Source organism: Zeus faber (assembly GCF_960531495.2).
Source record: "Zeus faber genome assembly, chromosome: 1".
In the NCBI taxonomy this organism is placed as follows: Eukaryota; Metazoa; Chordata; class Actinopteri; order Zeiformes; family Zeidae; genus Zeus; species Zeus faber.
Genome location: NC_137193.1, coordinates 48,583,728 through 48,607,488, shown reverse-complemented (window position 1 = coordinate 48,607,488; position 23,761 = coordinate 48,583,728). Strand labels below are relative to the sequence as shown.

At 39.9% G+C, this 23,761-nt stretch overlaps 1 protein-coding gene across 1 annotated transcript in view; it reads left to right on the top strand.

Moving 5' to 3' along the window:
- Window positions 1-23,761, top strand: part of adgrl2a (adhesion G protein-coupled receptor L2a) — a gene marked incomplete at its 3' end in the record, with an annotated part of 119,879 nt that overhangs the window by 49,721 nt on the left and 46,397 nt on the right. Inside the window, exons 4-7 of the mRNA XM_080012610.1 lie at window positions 7,265-7,374; window positions 9,049-9,108; window positions 13,701-13,715; window positions 15,648-16,448. Coding sequence (XP_079868736.1) covers window positions 7,265-7,374; window positions 9,049-9,108; window positions 13,701-13,715; window positions 15,648-16,448 — 986 coding nt within the window. The remainder of the gene's footprint in view (window positions 1-7,264; window positions 7,375-9,048; window positions 9,109-13,700; window positions 13,716-15,647; window positions 16,449-23,761) is intronic.

The following is a 23,761-nucleotide window of genomic DNA, read 5'->3' as shown; positions in this document are numbered from 1 at the left end:
GTGAATTCCTTGTCTTCATCTGGAAAAGAGGCTCACTCTCTCGTAGCCAGGAGGTCCCTGAGCTCTGTCGCTCGCCTCGTCTGAAATATGCAGGAAGAAGAGAGAAATGACACAAAAGAAAGCCACTTCACATTGTGTATGGGGAAAAACTATATACATATATAGAAATATAGTAAAGTATACTAATAATATTATAGTGTAAATATTCTGTATGGGCAAAGAAAACATAAACATAAAAAAAAGAAATGCCACTTCACATTGTGAAAAAAAAAAAAAAAAAAAAAAAGCATTTATATGACATATTTTTTCTTTATATATTTACCCAGGCCCACAAAACAAGCCAAACCCTACATTATAACTGTATGTTGAAATCATCATTGACTTAAAAGAACGTAAAATGGACGGTCCTGAATTGAATGGTGGGCTCCACCCGATGATGGTGATAAAACCTCCTGTTGGCTCTCCAAATAAGTTGTTTTAATATATTTTACTGGAATATTATTATATTATATTCATGAGCACATTTTTATGATTTCGTGAAAATATCCTGAGGATGCTGTTGCTTAATTAGTCCACTCAGCTGCAAGCAATTACTGGACTCCAGTGGGTGATGCTGTGGACGAACTGCCTCCCTGCACACGTGGAAGTGCCATATAATAATTAAGTCATCTATATAGAAATATTCAAGACTGAGTTTAAGCATATTTTATTTTTCCCCAAAGTATCAGCGCTGGTAGCGTTTTTGCTGCTGTCACAGTACACATTTCTGTTTTATGTACATCGTGTGTGTGCGTGAGTGTGTGTGTGTGTGTGTGTGTATAAATAATTGAATAATTATTTATACACACACACACACACACACACACACACACACACACACACACTCACACACACATGTTAAATATATATATATATATATATTTTTTTTTTTTCCTCTTTTCTCTTTTTTTCCTCTTTTTAAAATTAGTTTATTTCTTTTTTATATTATTTGTAATTAGTTTTCCTCTTTCTCTTTTTTATATGATTTGTCCTCTTTTATATAATATTTTCAGTATATCAATCATTGTATGGTGCATCTGAAAAACAGTTGCACAAATAGACTGTATTGTGTTATAAGATATGAATAAGTGGCTCGTATCTATAGATTTTTCCTTTTTCTTTTTTGGACTAATGAACTTCTGGGTTAAGTATTCAATTACCAGTTTATTGATTCCAACAGATGACTACGACAGAAACTTGGCGGCTTCCTGTTATGAACGGTGGATCAGGGGGTTTGCCAGAGAGTAGATCATTAACACCAGTGATCAATGGAGAATGAGGAAAAAAGATACTTAAAAGAGGAAAAACTATATAGAAAAAATATACTATAAATAATACTATAAAAAATACTACAAATAATATGATCATATGAAATCATATAATATTATGTAGAATTACATAAAATAATATATAAAAAGGAAAATAAATTAGTTAATGTAAAACAAAATAACAAAATCAAACAAAAAAAATGTGTGTGTGTGTGTGTATATGTATATATATATATAGCCCAAAAGCTAAAAATACAAGTCAAATCAGGCCTGTACTTGCACTATTTATCTCAGTGACTGGGCTTCTCTCCATGGACTTCAATCTCTGCTGCCTGACTGAACAGCGTCTTGTACATCTGCTGTTGCTGTTTATTTTAAGAAAAATACATACATTTTTCATCAGGCTCCAGGTTAAACTCTTGCCCTCATAAAGGAAGCAGACGTGACTCCACAGAGCGTGAAAAGCTGAACACTGCTTTGGAGTCCAGCCGGCTCCGGAGCGTCATTGATGAAGTGATGAATAATAACGATAAACTCGAGACACTAAGAATTGTATTTGACAAAGAGCCATTTAAAAAAAGAGATGGCATTAACTTGAGGAGAAACAGCAGAAGGATTTGGTGTGGTTTTGTATGTGGATCATTTCAACAATAAATAACTTTAAGGTCATTTAACTGTTTTCCTATGTAATCCAGTCAACAAAAGTTCTTTCAACGAAAGACAAACAACATAACCTAGAAATGCCAATGATACCAAATGGTATCCTGACTGTTTTCTATACTAGAAAAATAATAAATTATATCAACAAGGGAAACAAATAAAAAAATAATACACTCTGAAAGATAACAGTGCAATTTTAAATAATATCAAAATAATATTTAAAAGAGGGAAATAATACAAAATGATATACTGTATATAATGGCAATAGACTACGAGGAGAAAAAAAAACACAGACAAAAGGAAAAAGACGAAAATAATGTCATAAAAAATAATATCAAATTATATAAAATAATATAAAAAAAGAATATATAAAAGACCAAAAATATATGTAATTAGATATATATTATTCTATTTAAATATTTTTTCTGGCCAACAAACTAAAACCAAAAAGCAAATCAGGTCTCCAACTTCAAAGAGAGAGAGGGGGAGAATCACCATGGGTGAAACAAATCAACATCGAACAAAACAACAACATGTACCTGGAAAGACAAACATAAAAACGTCGGGCGACAACATGTATCCACAAAACAGAGTTAATTAACTCTAGGAAAACTGGAACAGTAACTCGGAACGTGGCCTCTTCCTGTCATAGTTATGGCAGTAAATGAGGGAGGAACGGAGAAAGGTATAACCAGGAGGGTGTTGGGGGTGTGGTCAAGGCGGGTGCTGGTGGTGTGTGTGTGCCTGTGATGAGACCGCCTGTGTGTGTGTGTGTGTGTGTGTGTGTGTGTGTGTGTGTGTGTGTGTGTGTGTGTGTGTGTGTGTGCGTGTGCGTGCGTGTGAAGTGTCCACCCGTGAGTGTACGGGACTTGTCCCAATTGGTTCTGGAGTATAAGGTCGGTATTATATTGTAGAGACTCCAAGCAGCAGAAAAGGCCCCGAAGTCCTTCGGCCGTATGGACACCCCACAACCGCAGGTAAGCCCAGAGCACCCTGCCCTGCAATGACAGAAGACCCCCCCCAGACCCCAGAGAAGCAGCCCAGCAGAGCAACACCCATGCCTGGCCTGGGGAGCATAACACAGTCCCTGAGCGCATGCAGACCCTGCACCCCTGAGGCACACACATACAACCCACCCCCACGTCCATGCACAAGAAGTAGCCGCAGGGACAGAACCCGGGATGTGGATGGCAAGCACGGACCACAGGCCCAGAGCCAGGTCCCACGCCGACAGACCTACACCCTTCCCGAACCGCCCACGCACCCACAGCCACCTGTGCCCCGCGCAAGGGGTAAGTCCACCCCACCACAACTGGCCAGACGCCCCATCCAGCCCCAAGCCCAGAGTGCCCATCGATGTGGCTGAGTGTGCTCAGCGCAGAGCACCTAGATGTCATATACTGAGTATGAGTTTTGGCATTGGGATTGATCGGCCAAGCGCAACCAGCACTCCCCACCCCCGACCCGAGCCCCAAACCCGCAACGATGCCTCAAGCTAACACACGGACGCCAGCCGCAGGCACCCCACAGGGGCACCGCCACCTTCACCCCCGGAGACTGGCCAGCTCAACCATGGGACAAGCGGATGCCACCACCTGGTCCCCCTAACACCCCGTGGGGCCCAGGACCCCCCACGGCTGCAGCACCAAGCGCCATGGACGTCCCCACAGCCACCGGGCACTTACCCAACTGCAGAGCCCCAGTGAGACCCGAAGGACCCCCACATGCCCCGAAACCCCACAACATTGCCCTGGCTTAGGAAGACTCAAGTATTAATGGATGGACTTATGTCAGTAATAAAAGTTGCCCATATTTCATTAAATTAATCAACATTGTTTTTGGATACTGGCGATAGTTTTTCCATTGAGATGTATTCTATGAATCAATTCAAGCATTGGGATCTCTGTTTTGTCCAATTGAGTAATATCATTTTCTCTGCAATGTTAAAGGCGATGAAAAATGGCTTGGTGGTGGGTCAAATGTGGAGAGGTCAGCGAGGAGACATATATATGGGAGACTGGAATACTGTGACCCAGAAGGGTTGATAGCCTCTTTGTCATGTTGTTCCAGAATGTTTGGATGGGTGGGCAGAGCCAGATGCCATGAAAGTAGTCATCTCTGGTATTAGGAGAACAATGAGAACAAACATCTTTAGTCACAACACCCATTTTTCATATTTTGTGTTTGGTGATATGTGCTCTGTGCAAAATCTTATATTGGATGAGTTGCATTTTGGAATTGTGGGTCATAGAGAAGGTATTGCAAATAAACTTCCACTTGTTGATATTGGTGGAAACAGCAAGGTCTCTTTCCCATTCCATAGTTGGTTCAGACAATGTTTCATCTGTTTTTAATAAAAGTTTGTATATTGTGGAAAACTTGATTTTTTAAATTACCTATATGAGTAAGACGTTCAATCATCGGAATTGGTTGAAGGATATTGTTCTTTTATTTGATTTTAACTTTAAGAGACTTAGTTGAAGGAATTGCAGAAAACTGTGACCACCGATATTATACATTAAGGTTGGGAAGGATATAAGCTAATTGTTTTCAAAAATGTGTTCCAGATGAGTAATTCCTTGTCTTTTCCAAGACCTGAATATTATTATGGTCTGTTTTTAGCCAGAAGATCCGGGTGTGCCAGATTGGAGTGAATTTGTTCGGAGATAGTGTGACCACTGAGTTTGTTGAACTCCCCCAGGCTGACAGAGTTGTTGCAATTAAGGGTTTTTTAAAGCAATTATGTTTCCTTGTTGATTCAGTAAGGAATGGGAGATCAGTTATTGATAAATCCTAACATTCTGTTCATTCAAAGTTGTTCAAATTAAATTATTTTCACAAACTTTGAGTTTCACAGGCCCTAATGGGATTGAAATTTGAACTGGAAGCACGAGAAAGGGGTTAATATGCTCCACTCACTCACATCTTCTGCATGAGATTTCTCTCAAACGTTATAGGATAGTTTTAAATAATGCAAGGCTTGCAAACGATTTGTGGTACCTCTATCAACAGGGTTCGGGGTTAGGGAAGGAGTCTTGAAACAGGGTTAGGGGTTAGGAAAGGAGTCTTGGAAGGTGGCACCTCTATCAACAGGGTTGGGGTTAGGGAAGGAGTGTTGGCATGTGGTACGTCTATAAACAGGGTTGGGGATAGGGAAGGAATCTTGGAAGGTGATACCTCTATCAATGGTAAGGGGTTAGGGAAGCGGTCTTGGAAGGTCGCGACTCTATCAACCAAGGTGAGATTTTCTGGAAGGAGTCTTGGAAGGTGGTACCTCTATCAACAGAGTTGGGGTTACAGGTTAGGGTTAGGGAGGAAACCTTGGAAGTGTCCTATCCCCAGGAACACCTCCATCCATACCACCATATCGCCTTTTTTTCGCACTTGAGCCAATTTATTATTCAGTTAGCCCCTTATCTCTTTATTCTGAGCATATCCCATTATTTCTTTGACATGCTTTATGGCAGTGGTGGGAAAGGTTAAACTGCGAGTGGAAGCATGCTCTCAGCAGTGCTATCAGTTAGCGCTCGTTTTAGCATCTTATCGCAGCCCGAGCAGCTGATTTGCATCGAATCTGAGGCACTTTTTCGCTCTCTAATTGTGATAATGTCTGGCTCTCCCAAAAGGTCAGGGATTAGATTTGGAATACCATGCCGTGATTAACTCGCCGGTGGGGAAGGAAGACGGAAATGGAAGATAGCTGTCTTATTCTTTTGCCATTTTGTCTATTTGGTTTTGAAATTTCAAAGATGGAAATAAGATGGAAAGTTGATATATTGGTATTGATCGGTGTATATATAGCAGGAAATGTAATAGTAAAGTGATAATAGAATAGAATACAATAAAATAGTATAGTAAAAGGAAAAAAAAATTACATATGTATGTATATGTATGAATTTTGGGGTGGTAAAAAGAACAAAACCTTTTCTTCTCAATAATCATTATTCCACTCCTCTTAATGTCCCCTTGACTGACTTTCCAGAGTTACGTGGAAAACCATATTATATTTTGACATGTCAATAATTGGTCTGTATTAAGACTGGAGCCCTGGTCTTTGCATAGAATGATTTTTCTCTCTATTTGCACTCTACATAAAAAAACAAAGTCAAAGGGTTTCTTCCTGGCTGGTTCTCCATACATCAGGCTCCTTAGCGTCCTGGCGGTAAAAATGAAGGCAATACATCAGCAGAGCCATCTAGCCTCCTGCCAACACCCCGTCGCTGTAAATATGGAGGAATGTTTCCCTCTTTGTCCTCGCCCAGATCCAACGCTGTCAGGTCAATGCCTTATTAGTGTCACTGGTTTTATTGGTGTTATCATTCTGTTTCATGGGCCCATGTTTCACAAATATACATTTTACATTTCCTTTTTACCATTTTTATTGCAATCTTTTAAGGAAAGCACTCTAATTCATCTTTGCATGCAAGTAAGCCAAAGAGGTGGAATCATCAGGATGAACAACTAAATTAAGGGCTGCACTGCAATGCATTATGGAGCCAGCATTACGGTACTGTACCAGTAGAATACTAATATATGTTTACCGGAATTTATATAGATGTGGACCAATTGACGAATGGACAAAATACTTGAATTTAAAATGAAAATAATATATTACAGAGAAAAAATTATATAAAATAATATAAAAATGATATTCTGTATAAAAGAGGAAAAATAATATAATATAGATTCATACAATTTTATATAATATTTATGAAAATAATATAAACAAGTGGAAAAATAATTGAATAAAATTATATAATAAAATATAAAATTATATAAGAATTATATATAGAAAAGGAAAAATAATATAAAAATGGACCCATGAACAAGCATGGCCCAAGGATTATGGACAAATTGAGTTTTTTGAAGTCATGCCTCAGACCACACACACACACACACACACACATACAAACATTCTTTATCAGAACTGGTTCAAATAAACAGCCGTAACTGGCTGTAATTTAAGATGTTCTGAAAATGATTTTTCAGAGCTTTAACTGATTTAACGAATAGTAAAAAGCAAAACCAATTACAATTGTTTAACATACTTAACAGACAAAACAAAAGTAGTCCTTTTTTATTTGTGTGGTAATTTTTTTTTAACAAGTGTTGTTATAAGCTTATTATGCTGCTATGATTTGATTATTTCCAACTTGAAGTGTTTTAGTCCCATGGTGTTAACATAATGTTTACTCCCATGGTGTTCCACTTCGGCAGTCACAAACTGTCTGTCTAATATGAGGTACTTTGTAAAGTATTTGGTAATTTGCTGATGCCATTTTGATTTGGTCCCCCAGGTGCAACAACCGGACCCAGTGCATCGTTATCACAGGTTCCGATGTGTTTCCGGACCCCTGCCCCGGGACCTACAAGTACCTGGAGGTCCAGTATGAGTGCGTGCCCTACAGTAAGTACTGACCTTCTGGTCATGGATATAAACCTGTCCATTCGATGCACACCTCCACCGTCCATCCTCCTTATCCTTTTCTCTCTCTCTCTCTCTCCTGCCTTGACCACCTTTCTTATATCTTTCATTCAAACCATGCCTTGGTTTCCCCTACGCTGCCTCCCCAATCCCTTCCCCAATGTCCTCACTGCTTCTTCTCTGTGTTTTTGCTGTGACACCTCACACCATCTCTTCCCACCATTTCTATCACTTCTCAAATAATGTTTCCACAAATGATGAACCTGTACATACCTCTTTTTTGTCCTCTGCTTTGACTTTCTTATCTTCGATGCTCTCCCTGTGTTTACGGCGGACTTTGACAAGGTGGTAGAATGCAGGGAGTCACACTGAGGCTTGATGGGGGCAAACAGGTGTTTAATTACAGGAGTCTTATAAGGAGAAGTCTATCAGGAGAAAAAAACAGCTTCATGTTAATGGACTCACTCAAAATACATTCCAGTTCCGGTACAACAGGTGTTTGAAATATGTGGAACAGATGTTTCATGATGTAACACAATGGAATGACTCCACTCCTAAGTCAACAAGGTAATATTTCATACCACTGAATAGCATTAACATTTTGTTCATCCATCAGATGCTAAAATATTCATCGCTATTCACCTCTCAAGCAATTGCTAGATTGCCCTTTGCATCGGAATTCTCCTTTGTCCTTTATGCCTCTGTGTTCATTTGTGAATCCAACAACTCCCCACCAAACTCCCTTCTAACCTTTACAAAACTGATTGATGGTCAAGAATTATAAGAATTGCCCGAATTGCTAATAGGGTGAAATGAAAAAGGATCAGTGTGTGAAATTGTAACTGGCAGCTTAGAGAGCTGAGGATCCTTCTTTATATTTCATACGCATTAACCTTAACAATGTATTTGAGTTTTAAATTCACCATAATGATGTGATAATAACCGTGTACCTTTCACCTCCAACACCATTTGTAGCTTCACCCTGACGTGTCTCTCCAGGGCAATTCCTCTCAGCGTAGAATCAGAATATGTGAGAGAAACATCATTAGGTGTTGAACTTCTGCATGTTAAACGTTAACCTCCGCAAGGCTTTGAGGGACCATAATTAATATTAGAAGAACTGATAGTAAGTATCACAGTGGGAGGATGTCAACAATCCAAATATATCTGGCTTTTTAAATGGCCTGTCACTATTGTTTTCTCTAAACAGAGTTTGTTCCTTAAGTGAACTATCAATCCCATCCCTTGCTGTGCTTCCTCAGCCCTTAATGGTAGGATTAGCCTCAAGGTGCACTCATGCCCACCTACTGTTAGCTTTGAGCTCCAGTACACGGGTGAAAAATAAAATCCCTCAAGGAAGTTTCTCAAGTCTAATATTCAAAATGGGATTTTTAAGCAGTTTAAATCATGTCACGTCATGTCAGGGGCAGTATCTCAGGAGGTGGAGCTGGTCGTCTAGTAATCCGAAGGTTGCCGTTTCCCAGCTCCTCCTGCAAGCGTGCTGAAGTGTCGTTAAGCAAGACACTTACTCCGTAATTGCTTCTGATGGCTGCGTCCATCGGTAGAGTAATAATTGTAAGTCGCTTCGGACAAAAGCGTACATGATGATGTAAAAGATGTAAATTTCTGTAGCCCCAATCTTCTTTGCTTCTCAAGGTCCATGTCCACCCAGAATAGGACCAGGAACACAGAATGTGTCCTATCGCAACTGCCCCGGTAAGTGTTTGGTGTCCCACCCACCCCCCCCAGTCAGAACGAAACCCAGTCCAGTCCTAGTCCAGTCCCGGTGAAATCCAGTCCAGCCTTTACCCACCTGAGCCCATATTGGGACCATGTTATTTGTTTCCCTTTCCCAATCCTTTGTTTCTTCTCCTGAATAATTTCCAAATTCTCTCATCAACTTCCTTTTTTGCTGTGTTGGAAGAGCAGGGAGGATCATATGCTGAATGTCAAGATTTAGTGATTAAAATGTTGCAGTGGTTCACGGCTTAGGATCCCATGGATTTGCAAGGCTACAAGCCCTTGATAAGTTGTTTTGCAAGACAACATATTAAATTCCCATTAAGCTGATCAACAAACTGTAGAGACAGACACAAAGCTCCCTCGTTTTTCAACCAAATCAACATCTTCACCATCAACACCTCTCTGTCCTATGAAATACAGCTCACTGTTCAAATAAGACCATTTCGTAAACCTTTTCAACTGAATGAGACAAAGCATGTAATTCTTGCTTTATCTACATCCACATTTTTCTAAAAAAACTCTATGCAACAGGTTATAGTACCTCCTGCGATTGTGAGGCTTTTTTGGCCAACACAAAACCTACAAATGGTTCATGTCAAGAACCAGCTCATTAGTCCCAACCAGAAATGTAAATGTACCTTTCAACTAGCGTCGATTCGCCCTCTGAATTGCCTGTGATAATTGCCTGGAAACAAGCAACTAGTCTATTCAGTAAAAGAACTCTTTGTAAGCTGTAGAAAATTATGAAAAAAAGAAGAGAAATATAAAGGTAGGAAAAAAAAAACTGCCTCGGCTGTTGCTATGCTACATCTAAAAGGTTAAAATTATGGAAGCCTGTATTAAACGTCCCCCAAAGCCATCAGTTCTGCCTTTTGTCTCGTGCCGTTCTTGATACGCCTCATTCACATAGTAAAGCAAAGAACTTATTTCTCTCTTATTTTGTATAATCTGACTATAATACAACCTGTATATTATATTAATAATATTACCTTTATACCCCAACACTCTAGTGCCACTCCATTGCATACAGAAAATAGTAACAGGTGTTTATCATGATTTGTTTTACCTTGTCATCTGTACTTTAGTTTATATAATCTTACTATCTTAAATTTAACCTGTTTGACTTCTATTATACATCTTGCGAGGGCCACTAATTTGACTAATAGCTTCCACAGGGAAGCTAAACTCGATAATTTTAGCTTTTACCTGTTGTGAACACTTAGAAATATCTACCTCTCCTTAAATTAAATACCTCTTTCTAGAGCTTGTAGACTCTTCAGTTTGAGATCATAGAACAAAAAGTTATGGAGCTATGTAGCTACAAAATGTTAACCACGATCACAGAAATCAACCGATTTTAACTCTATCGTTGTTTATTTCAATAAATGACATGAGGTGTGAACTACAGAGGAATGATCCGTCACTAAAGAGCAAACCTCGGTCTGACAGAAGGATGGAAGGAAGGAAGGCCTCCTTTCAGAGGAAGCGTTTGGTCTGAAATGGCCAATGGCCTACACCTTTAGTTAGGTCACTGCCACCTGCTATTCAAGGGGGACAAGGGCTTCATTGTCCATGAAAGTAGAAGAACTAAATGGATTGGATTAAGAAGGAATATGCTATTCATTTAATGTTCATATAAGGAAAAAACATTCCAAGGTGATACCCTTCAGTGCAAAACCCTGGAATCCCCCGTAATGTCGAGTGCTGCTAGTTAAGGACTTAGGGTTAGACCAGTTTGGTCACTACCACCTGCGATTCAAGGCGCCTAAGACAATGAGGGACATGGGCTTTATTTGTCCGTTCAATTTGAATGGGGGGTGTGGGAGGGGGGGGCGACTCTAATGTCTTATTTCAATGCTGCTACTGCTGAAATAACTTCATCTTTTCCCTTCCTCTGTGCAATCTGCAGGAGAACCTCCATGGCTTTCTTCCTCCACTGACTACTCTCTGATCGCACTGTTTCTCGTGGTTCTTGTCCTTCTTTCCGCCTCTCCACATTTTGATTCACCCCATCAGGCCTCTCTCTCTCTCTCTCTCTCTCTCTCTCTCTCTCTCTCCTTCTTTCTCTTTTATCTCACCGATGCAACGTCTGAGAACTGGGCTATTTTGTTAATTTGTTGACCTGGTCTCTGGTGTTTGATCTCTTAGGTGTAGCTGTGCGTTCTGTCTTACTGCCATATCACTCTCTATTTCTAGTTCCCTCCAGGGTCTTGGCCTTTTTCTCCGTTTTTTTATTTTTATTTTATTTTTTTATGTCCTTTTTAGAAGTTCAGTCTGTATTTTATTTTATTTATTGATGTTTTACCTTCAGTCCAACCCAAATCTTCAGAGATTTTTTCTCTTCGTTTTGGTAGAAATATATTCAATGTTTATTTGGTAGTTGTTTAAAATAAGAAGCAGGGATGGTTTTTTATTCAATCAAAGTGACAATGAGGCCATTTTCAGATTCTTCATTTTATCATTTATGTAATTTTCCTAACATTGATGGACTGGCTAAAAAAATCAAAATCGAAAATTCGGATCAAAATGGTTCACACCGAAGCGCTTTCTAAATACACCCGAGTGGGCTGAGAAGTAGAATTTTATTCCTACTTAAAATACTATCAGTGGAAAAGAAACATTGACAAAAACAAAAGCAAACAAATCCACTGTTTTCCCTGGAAAGTTCTTAATGTCGTAGGAGTGGGTGCACTGAAGAAAAGTTGATATATTTTGTTTTGCCAACATGATTCAGACTCATGTCTTTTCTTGATGAGCACGACCAAAATATTTAACATTTCAAAATACACATTTCAAATTACACATTATTTCAACATGTACAACATTTCAAAATACACAATATTTCAAAATGCACAACATTTCAAATACACAACATTTCTAAAGACACAACATTTCAAAATACAGTACACAACATTTATCTGGATTTGTATCTATTTTTTATCGTGTGTACATGGGATTTACAGTTGTCCCCAAAAATGGAATGAATTGGAAGCAGATCTTAGCAAAAAGTTGGTTTCATCTTTAAGTCAAGTGCGACACTGATTTGACTAAAGTGTATTTTGTGAAGCCCGGGGAGACTATTGGCACGCCATGTGTTTGCTGCTTTTTGAAAATGCTTTAAAAAAAAAAAATCGAATTATCTTTCCATGCTAGCCAAGCCACCAGGGAAATGTTTGGCTTTTACCACAAGGATACGTAAAGTTTTGCTATATGAGATATGTGTTGACACAATAATTAGAATTTTGATCATCGACCTTACTCAGACTGGGTTTGGTGAAGTGCTATTTTTTACATCTATAATTTTCATAGTGTTTATAGGGTTAACAATTTTTATAATCTGCGTTTTTTGTTTTTTCAAGATATGGTTATAAGTATCTGTATTGTTCTAATATTCAGTATATTATTATATGAACTAGTATCTTTAGTGATGTTAGGCTTGGTTCATGGTGGTGGGTGAATAACCAAACATCCTTCTCCTGCAACACAAACAAAATCATGTGAAGTGAAATTAGAAGACACCACAATGGGGATGAAACTATTCTTATTCGTCTAAACTGATCTTTTTTTTTTTTTTTTCAAATCATGTTATATTTCAAATATCACGATTTGATGATTTGAAAGTGGCAGATGTTCATAGGAAGTATGAATACATTTCATTTAGTGATGCTCATTTAGAATTTATTTTTCTGACCGATAGTCGACCCTTGTTAACCTATCATTACTCGTCACCAGACAAGATTAAAATGTACTATTTAGAATGGACGAATGTAAAAAAAAATTCTTTATCGTGATAAAGTGAAATATTCTGAATTGTTAACGACGTTAGGGGTTTTCGCATTTTGACATTTTTACTAGAGGGTGCACACAATTACGTTGGGGAGAAATGATGGCATTACTTTAAATCATATTTAATACAGTCACACCCTGTTAATTCATTTTCATTTTTTAATCATATATTTTTTTAACTGTTTAATTGATATTAATCGGTTAAAATTATTATTGTCGGTTCACTAATTTCAGTTTTTAATATTAGATCCCAATATATTGCACTTCATAACACAAATTCAAAGCTCCTTAAATGAAGGTCTTTCATTTGGCTCAGATTTGAGCCAAAACATACATTTTATATTTTGGCTCAAATTCGGGCCAAATATTCTACAATGATCTGTTATTAATTCAGTCAATCAAAAACAATTTATTAAACAATACATTATGAATATCACAAGCTAATTCACTCTCTGCCGCAGGGGATAATTGTCATTTTAACAAGCAATACAAAAAAAAAAAAAGTCTTGACACTGAAATTAATTACCTTATGAACCAAGCCTGACTTTGGCTCACTCTGTCCATATTCTAACTCCCGCTTCTTCTCTAAACCAGATTCCCTCGGCTGATTCACCTGTCTTACTCATCTTGTGTCTTTCTCTGAACAGGTCTTCCCGTCTTTGTCCATGTCTTGTTTCATGTCTTTGCATATGTACTCACAGCAATGTGACGGTTTATTCATATTAATTTTTTTTTTCCTCCTTGCACCCTTTCATTCTCTCTTCCAACGCTTAAAATAGAAGTGGAGCAAAAAGGTAAATAACAGACACGATCAAAACCCTGCCTCCTTGTTTTGTGGCATCTGGTTGTAAACTTTACCTTTCCTTCTCATGGTGCCCCCTCCCCCTCCCGCCCCCAAAAAAAGGCACTGTTCTCGTACCTTAATTTTAACAGCCACTATTGTGCAACAAGTGGTAGGAGATTGATAGTAAATATGTTTTTATTTCATAAATGTATACTATATTTAAAGTCAGACCCAAGTGGAAACACAAATATTTTCCTCACATAACTTAACTGTACCCATCATATATTTTGTTTCACCATACGGTCAATCAGATCTCCGCATCACATGGAGGAAGCTGTGCCCACAATACCAAGCCACACCCACCCATCTTACTAGCCTTGCTTTACATGAACCCCGATTTTCACTGAAGATGCAAGTTTGGACCGCTCCATCAAAGTTGCGGCCACGCCCCCACAGTTGTTGAGAGAAATTAAGAGTCGTTAAAGCAACACTAGGTAACACTCTTTACCCTAAAATTACAACTTCAGAGTCATTTTGATGGTACACTGACTTGTAATATTGAGAATGGCACCTCTTCCATCGTGCCCTCTCCCCCACGTCTTCGGGAAGTGGCGAAGTCTTAACACCTATTTGTAAGGTTGAAACTTGTCCGGTAAAATCAATTATTTTTGGAGCCTGTTTCACGACAATGGCGTAAAAGTGAAATTGCACTCAGAAACTGTAGAGGTACCAAATCTCAAATACCAAAAGTTACATAGTGCTGTTTTAAGGATCAAACTACAGAAACCATAATTATGTAACCCTAACCCTAAGCCTAAAACCCCAACCATAACCCTACTCTAAGAGCTGGGCAATATATTGTAGCCTGTGCACCCTTAAATATGGGAACCCTTTTAAAAAACAACCCTTCACACATTACCCTATACAGTTGAGACTGGTTTTGGTCTGTCTTTAAATATATAGTATATATTCAAAACACTAATTAATATCACTATCAAGTATAAAACTAAGCTGATAAAGCCCCAGCAGCCGAAAGACGTAGGGGCTGTATTGGCTGCATTTCGTAGGGGCGCTTCCCTTCATTCTTCTCGGGTACTTTTGCAGCTCACTAGACTCATATTGGCTGGCTTTCAAGCTATTCTCTATAGCATGTCATGGTGACAGTGTTTCCAGGCCCTTTTTCGATATTTGCTATTGCTTTCTCTTGTCCTTTTTTCTCAACCCCCCTCCTCCCCTCTTCTCCCCCCCTTTATTCTTATCCTTACTTACCTACTGGCTGCTGTTTTCCTTCTTTGTTGACCGTTATGCCTTCTATGCCTCAGAGCAACAACTAAAGCCACCTCAAGAAAATTTGTACCGAACGTTGTTTAAGTTTAAACAGTCTCTGTTATGACCAACCTCTCAGCTGTACACCCTAGAGAACGGGTCGGTGTGGCCGAGGCACATTTTAAGTATGCACAAACATAACATTTGCAGAAGCTGCCGACTCCTGCGCTGTCGTAACCTCTCCTGTCCGTCGCCTTAAAACTTAGTTTGGCTGCTTTTCTTTTTTTTTTTTTTACAGGACCAATTGTTTCCATTTAAGTTTCATTTCTATTCTCCAGTAAATGTCAATGAGGCAAAGCTTCTTTTCGTTTTCAGACTACCCTATATATTTATATCTATATATTTAAACGCCATGCTTAACAACTTTTGTATTCCTTTGTTTCTTTCTATGCACAAACAAATCTCACACTACCTCTTGTGAATATTTGGGCTTTAGCTAATAGCAGTCCTCTTTTGGGCCACTCTGATGTGTGTCTGTCCACAACCTCCCCTGGACAAACTGTAAAACAGAATGAGTAGAGTTTCGTAGTAAATTACTCCAGTTGTTTTTTTAAATTTGTACATGTTGACCCGTGTCTGCTTTTTTCTTTCGTTCTACTCTTTCCCCCTTCATTAGTTTTTGTTTGTCCCGGGACTCTGAAAGCTGTCGGAGACGCTTCCTTTCTCTTTGAGGCGGAGCAGCAAGCCGGCGCCTGGTGCAAAGACCCGCTTCAAGCCGGCGACAAAATCTACTTCATGCCGTGGACTCCCTACAGGACGGACACGCTCATCGAGTACTCCTCCCTGGACGACTTTCAGAACGCCAGGCAAACCATCACCTACAAGCTGCCGCATCGGGTGGACGGCACCGGCTTCGTGGTCTACGATGGGGCCGTGTTCTTCAACAAGGAGCGGACCCGCAACATCGTCAAGTTCGACCTGCGGACTCGAATCAAAAGCGGCGAGGCCATCATCAACAACGCCAACTACCATGACACCTCGCCCTACAAGTGGGGCGGCAAGACGGACATAGATCTGGCGGTGGACGAGAACGGGTTGTGGGTAATCTACGCCACCGAGCAGAACAATGGCATGGTGGTCATCAGCCAGTTGAACCCTTACACCCTGCGCTTCGAGGCCACGTGGGAGACCACGTACGATAAGCGCTCGGCCTCCAACGCCTTCATGGTGTGCGGCGTGCTCTATGTGGTGCGCTCCACCTACGAAGACAACGAGAGCGAGGTCAGCAAGAGCCTAATCGATTACGTTTACAACACAAAGCAGAACCGCGGGGAGTACGTGGATATCCACTTCCCCAACCAGTATCAGTACATTGCGGCTGTGGATTACAATCCGCGAGATAACCAGCTCTATGTGTGGAATAATTTTTACATCCTGAGATACAATCTGGAGTTTGGACCACCCGATCCAGCGCACGGTAAGAGACCCAGCACTTCATACATTCCATGCACAATAATGGAATCATTTTCGTGTCATTTAAGGGTGATTGTAGTCGTTGTTAAGTGTGCTTAGTTATAAGTTGGGTATCTGTGTGTGTCAATTGTCACAGATGACTGATTTTTTTATTTAGAATCTAATGTGCTAGATATGAGGCTCCTAAGTGGACGAAGGGATCTTGGGGTTTGGGGGAGTATGGGGGTATGGTGACGGAGTGGAGCTTAGCAATAAACGCCTCAAAGCCAGTTACCGTATCATGAGGGATCTGTATATCAGGGATTTGGGGAGATTTTCCAGGCCTTCCCCATGTCCCCAGCCACTAGGGGTGCAACGGATCACAAAACTCACGGTTCAGATTTTATCACGCTTTTGAGTCACGGATCGGATCATTTTTCGGATCAGCAAAACTAAAAAAGAAAAAAAAAGAGGGGGACAAATGTAACTTTACTTTCCATTTCTTCTGTTAAACATTTAAAGTAAGGAACTTTTGCCCAGGGGCTTAAATGAAAACAACATTCAAGATGTCCAATGTTTAAATACATTTGAAAATATATAAAATATTCAACACTCAATTATTAAATTAAAGTGCAATATGAGGCACGTTCTCTTATCTGATTTTTTTTCCGAATTCTACTCATCATATTACAGCATCATGTTCTGTTTAACATTATTATCTTATCTTTCATATCTCAATCCAAATCATATCCATAACGTTAACTACTCTTATGGAGCGTGTACCGGTGCCTACCCACACTTCTCACAAGCTGCCTCTCTCTGTTCTGCGCTCTCAGGTGGACAAATCAAGTGGACATATTGTTAACTATATCATATTTTATTGAATCAAAATACACTTTTTCTTTAAATAAATAGAAGGCACAAGCTTATTTTCACATGATGTTACATTAGTGATCACATTTATGTCGGACAATATTATCCACAAAATTACGGGGAGTATCGCGAACCTGAACGCTTGTTTTGATCGTTTTTTGTAATCGTGACACCCCTATGAACCAATCACTGTGCGTCAAAGTAAAACACATCAGGCATCTGCCTTGTCTCTTCTTTTCAATGCAACTCTCAATCCAGATTTAGGGGATTGTTACTTTAAAAAGTAACAGCGGCAGTAAAACTGTGACACTATGATGGTTACATTTTGCAATTGATAGGGTTCACAAGTGAGCTGAACCATGGGGGCCGATCCATACAGATCGCGGATCAACCATGTCTTGTTACACCACTACCAGCCATGAGCTAAGGCCCACAGGGAACCCTGCTAACATTGTATATCCTTGCATATCCTTTAAAGGGGACTTATGATGCAAAACTCACTTTTTCAGTGCTTGCGCACGTATGTTTGGGTCTCTGATGGACCTACTTACACGCAAACTGTGAAATAAGACAACCTAGTCAGTTGACATGTTCTGAAACAAGCCGTTCAGCTTTGCTGCCCTGATCGACGTCACGAGGGTATTCTCATAGAACCACCCTCCATCCGAGTAACTCAACAAACAAATCTTTTAAAAGAAAGAGGAATAAATACCAACTGTCCATGAAGAAACTGCAGACGATGGAAATGTAAGTATTTAAAAACAATTCTGCTGTTTGTTTATTTAAAAATAAAAATAAAAAGTATGCTGTCCATAGACTGTAGGTTGCGGCATATGATCCCCTGTGCAGTTCTCCAAACAAAACCAATAAAAATTGTGTGTTTTTATCGTAGATGTATTTATTGATTTTATTTTATTTTATTTTATTTTTCCGACGTTTACATGAAACCAAAAATCACCGTGTCCGAGAGTCCCCGTGCGTCACAGTGCGGTGTCCCCACAAGCCTGGGGCACGGCAACAAAAGTCATAACAAACTTTTAAATGAGGCCTTGAAGATCTAATATGAGCGAAGATTCAAGAGGTTTATTTGTCACATACATATATATATACGTTCATACATATATGCAGTGAAATGTCATTGCAGCAACTGGATTGCTTATTTCTTGCCTCAAATTTGTTCAGAAACAGATTTTGGGGGACTGATAAGGTGAAATCAGTGAAAATTAAGGTGTAAATACAACGAAACCCAGAAGCCATGCTTAAATGCCAGTGGCTCACAGAACTCTGCGCCTCGGGAGGGTGGCTTCTCCCACTGACAGCCCGTTTTGGAGCAGGATGGTATATAGGTATGTTAGAATGGCTAGAATGCATAATCTGAGTGCTATTTTCATAAAAAAATGCAAAAACATGTTTTGGGGACCTCAGAGACCTCTAATTACTTGTGTAAAAAGGAGCATAATAGATCCCCTTTAACTCTCTGTACAGTATGCGAGTCAGAGATAGGAAGGCGAAACCTTTGCCTCACCCCTCAAAACTGCACATGCCTGGACAGGCACAAAGGCTGGCCTGGGGCTAGGATAGATCTTTATGCTGGGGTGGGGGGATACAGGGGGTGCTGGAACTGCTAATCTCCATGACAAAAAGTTAAAAAAAAAAATCCTTCACCCACTTAAGGTGGAGTGATGGGCCAACTGAGAGAGAGAGAGCAGACACACTCAAGGGAGGAGGATCAATCATCCAGGGTCACATCGGCGGAGCATGTTTTTAATTTAGCTGTCAAGAGCAGAGAGACGAGGCCTGGCCTAGGCCTGCGATGGTCTTTACATTGGAAATATAATAACTGTAATTATCCTAATCCTCTCCTCACCCAAAGTCCTAAGTCCACGTAATGCACGGTGCAGCCGGCGATGAGCCTCGGAGGTCAAGTAACTTTCCACAGATTATCCAAGGGGGCTCAATATTTGTAAATGTATTTTATCGTCCGCATTGGTATTGATAGGGCTTCGTGGCGGCTAAATTGGGTTCAACAAGTGGAACAAGCATCACTCTAGACACGGCACCAAGGCAAGCTTTTTACAGTAACACAGGACTGTCAACTAGTTTGGCAAAAAAATCTGGTTGGGAATTTGTATGCAGAGGGGATCGCAGAGAACTGCAGGATGGAAGGAAGGATGGAGAGGACTCACTCCCCACACACTCCCAAACATGCCATTTTTTTTTAGGTTTCTCTCTGCTGCTGAAAGAAGTACCAGGGGATTGTATCACAAATAAATGACCTTCTTAGGATGTCACTTTAAAAAAATAGGTTTGCCAGTTTCCTCCATATAAATAGTGACATCCTGACATAAAGCCATTAGATCGGTGTCATTGGGGAGAAGAAAATTCACCAATAGTCTATCAAAGCATATATGACATGCCATGTAATTTTACATGTTTATAACATGACCAATAGCAGCAGTACTTGTTCTATCCTCCAACACGGCTGTTGTAAGTGCTTGAGGTACATGCATGTGGCATATAATATTGCTAAAGATTTTGCAGTGCATCTAAAGTGACTAATACCAAAATTGAAAGCTTGGAATGGTCACTGCAAAGAGAAGATATTAGATAGTTGCTTTTCAATGGTGGGAAAGCACACATCTCTTAGGGGTATAAGGAAATGCCGATTAACTTGAGAATCACAATTTATTTTGTTTGCCAATGCTGTACTGAATGGGTATGCAATTTATGGACGATGAACATACTCTAGTTAGTAAGGTTGTAGTTTGGTTGCGTTATGTTTAAACCCCAATCTGCTAGGTAGGCTGAAACTGGGACAAAGGTCTTAGCTTATTCTAATGGCTACTCAAACCGAGGTTACCACAGAACTAAAATGAAACATACGTTATTGATAGTTTGCAATGCATTGTGACGTATTGAAGGATGACCTCTTTTATTGTGATTTACTGTACTGTATTTCGTAACACCGGGTTCTCTGAGGCCTATAAGAGCTGGGTTCTATAAAAAAATCAAATATATATATATATATATATATATATATATATATATACTGTGTATCTATGTATGTATGAATGTTTGTATTTATGTATGTATACAGCAGACATATTTTTGCCTGTGGAGCCGCCACCTTCAAGAATCTTTATTGTGACATGAAGGGGGGTTTGTTATCCCTGTTTGACAGATGAGACCTGGTCTCACCACCGCCTAATGTGTGTTGAATTGCAGTCGATGGATGCGAGGGGGAGAATGGTCCACAACGATCATCAGGATGTCAATAAACTTGTCCTCCCACACGGCTGATGTTGACACATAAATGATGCCACTTTTTTCTGGCTGTCACTGGACGCCCTCCACCGAGATATATCTTTATGTTTCTATCCATATTTGCCACTGTTACTTGCTTCACTTGGCACCCAAAAAAGCTAACACGTTGGTTGTTGAAGACGATGTTGGTAATGTGTAAAAATCGAATCTTTTAGAAATGATGGAAATTAGGGATTCTCAATTCTTGTATTATTGTGACATGTGGCAGACCTTTTTAACAGTATTTGTCCCCTAACATAAGTTAATATAAAAAGCATATTAATAAATATTGTTCCATATATTCAGTTTCACCAGAGCAAACATCTGTAAAGGCTTCAATAGGCTTCAATTTACTATCAATGACTTGCAGTGTGAGGGGTGACATTATACTTTCAGTATTCTCCCACTACACTGAAAGGCCGTAAATGCTTCTTCGGTCAAGAAGTGCTTCGTACAAAAATATGCCTTGGAAATAGACTTCATGTCTTCTCCTTCCTTCTAAGTAGAAGTGAAGTGCAGCTTAGATATATGTGTATAGGGGTCTGAGTGATTGTTGTGTAGGGCATGAGTAATATTTCTCAAAAAGTATATACATTTTTTTCTATCTTGCTGAGGAAGATAGAGTGTGAATCTGCCATCCTGATGGGATTGGTGACCTCGTGTCACCTTTTGGCAGAGCCAGGAGAAAGAATAGTAGGAAGGAAAAGTCGAATTGGGCAACATTCTCATCGTGAAGATAAGACTCGAGAAATAGCATTGCCATTTGTGGATAAATGTTGTAATAATACGAAAAAAAAAAAGATAGCACTATTTCCTCCAGCTGTTATTTAAACATATAGTGTTATTTCCAAACCATATTGCGCGATTTCTTCTATCTGTTCTCTAGCTGTTTTTTAAACCAGGGGTTCTCAAACTGTGGGTCCCAACCCCCGGAGGGGGGGGGGGGGGGTTCTTCAAATGTTTTCTGGGAGTCGACGGATGATTTTCCGAACATGCACAAAAATATAGAAAATGTGGGGTTTTTTTTGTTGTTGTTTTTCTATACATTTTCAAAATTCAAAATTTAAAATACATTTAAAATTGTCAGAAATAATTCTCTCAGTTAAATTATTCAGTAGACGTACAATGAATAATTTCAGTGGTCTACATTTTCCATAAGAGACACCGAGAGAAAGAGACAGCGCACGCCTGTGTGTGTGCGTCCCAGTCCACCCCCTGTCCCTGACAGCGCAGAAGAGGACAAGCTGCTGCTGCTGCCCTGCCTCTTTGTGCAGCATGCATGGGAAATAATGTCAAAATTATAGAAATGTATATTTTTGAATTTACAAGCTTCAATTGGTCAAAATGCGGGACGTTACTTCTGGTTGTGGGACACCGGGCAATTGGTCAAAATACAGGATGTTAGGTCTGGTTGTGGGACGTTGGACAATTGGTCAAAATACGGGATGTTAGGTCTGGTTGTGGGACGTTGGACAATTGGTCAAAATACGGGATGTTACGTCTGGTTGTGGGACGTTGGACAATTGGTCAAAAAGCAGGATGTTACATCTGGTTGCGGGACGTGGGCCAATTGGTCAAAATGCCGAATGTTGCGTCTGATTTTGGGACGTGGTTCAGTTGATCAAGATGCGGAAAGTTCCGTCAGGTTGCGGAACAATTAGTCAAAATGCGGGACGTTAGTTCTGGTTTTGGGACGTGGGACAATTGGTCAAGATACAGGAAGTTCCATCTGGTTGTGGGATGTGGGACAATTGGCTCAAAATGCAGGACTGTCCGCAAAATCGGGACGTTTGGTGACCCATCGAGCGATATGGACGATGGCAGCACAGATGATAATTTATGCGGCACAAATCAGCACAAATGCAGAACGAATGGCACACATTTTATTCAAATCATCTAATCATATGGGATGCCAACTCCACAACTATGCTGTTCTTAGATCGCACAAATGACGGGGCCACAAGACTTCTCTGAGTCTCGTCTCTGTGCAGCATGCATTGGAATACATGTGAAAATAATAGAAATGTATATTTTTGAATTTCCAAGCTTCAATTGGTCAAAATGTGGGACGTTCATCTGGTGGCGAGATGTGGGACAATTGGTCAAAATGCGGGAAGTTCCGCCTGGTTAGCTGTTCTTTACACCACAAAGTATTGTTTCCTCGAGCTGGTCTTTAAACCATACAGCACTTTCCCCTTGCTGTTCTTTAAGCCATATGTCACTATTTCCTTGAGCTGTTCTGTACCTGTTCTTTAAACCCTGCAGCACCTTTACCCCTAGCTGTTCTTTAATCCATGTATCGCAATTTCCTCGAGCTGCTCTTTGACCATATCTCGTGGTGCTCGTGCGACTCCAAAACACAGGACCTGCTCCTTCATCAGAGTGTTGCTGAGACAGTTGGGGTCTTGTCAAGTTCAATATCGTGGCTCATGTCAAGCTTAAGATCGGCTCCTGTAGGATTACATGGGGATGGACGGAGTCATGTCCAAAAAGCAGCTACGCTAGAAATGGAAGTTAAATAGGTCAAGTCCCATTTTTTGGCTCCCACCATTAAAACCATGTTGCTGACACAAACAGATAAGACATAATCCACTCCTTCCATCCACCCATCGCTAAAATGCTCTTTTTTTCCCCCTCACACCTAATACAATTTAAATAATTAATACGACAATTATAATTTAGCTCTATTTGTCAAAATATTGTAAGAAGATTCAGTTGAGTAAATTGATTTAGTTAGATGTTCTTCCTGAAAAGATCTCATTATATGCATATTTGTAGGGGCTGTTTTTGCATATAAAGCTCTATTATGTGGCCTTTATACACTGAATAAGCATCTAAAAATCGTTCTTTTAATAGAAAGACACAACAACAGATGCCATCCACCATCTCGATGGAATACTGGTGGGGCTGGAACCTCCTTATTTATCCCCGGTCGCAAAATGAGATTCTGAATCACTTCCACATAAAAGCCCTCCGGGCAGCTGTTAGCACACACACACAAATGAAGACCACCTCTTTAATTGTGCAAATGCCAATACATTCGCACACGGCTTTCGCTATTTGCTGCACCCTACAATCATTAATTTGCAAGTAGGGAATTTGTTACGGAATGGAATGACCCAATTTGTTAGAAATTATAATATGTGCAACGCGGATGCAATT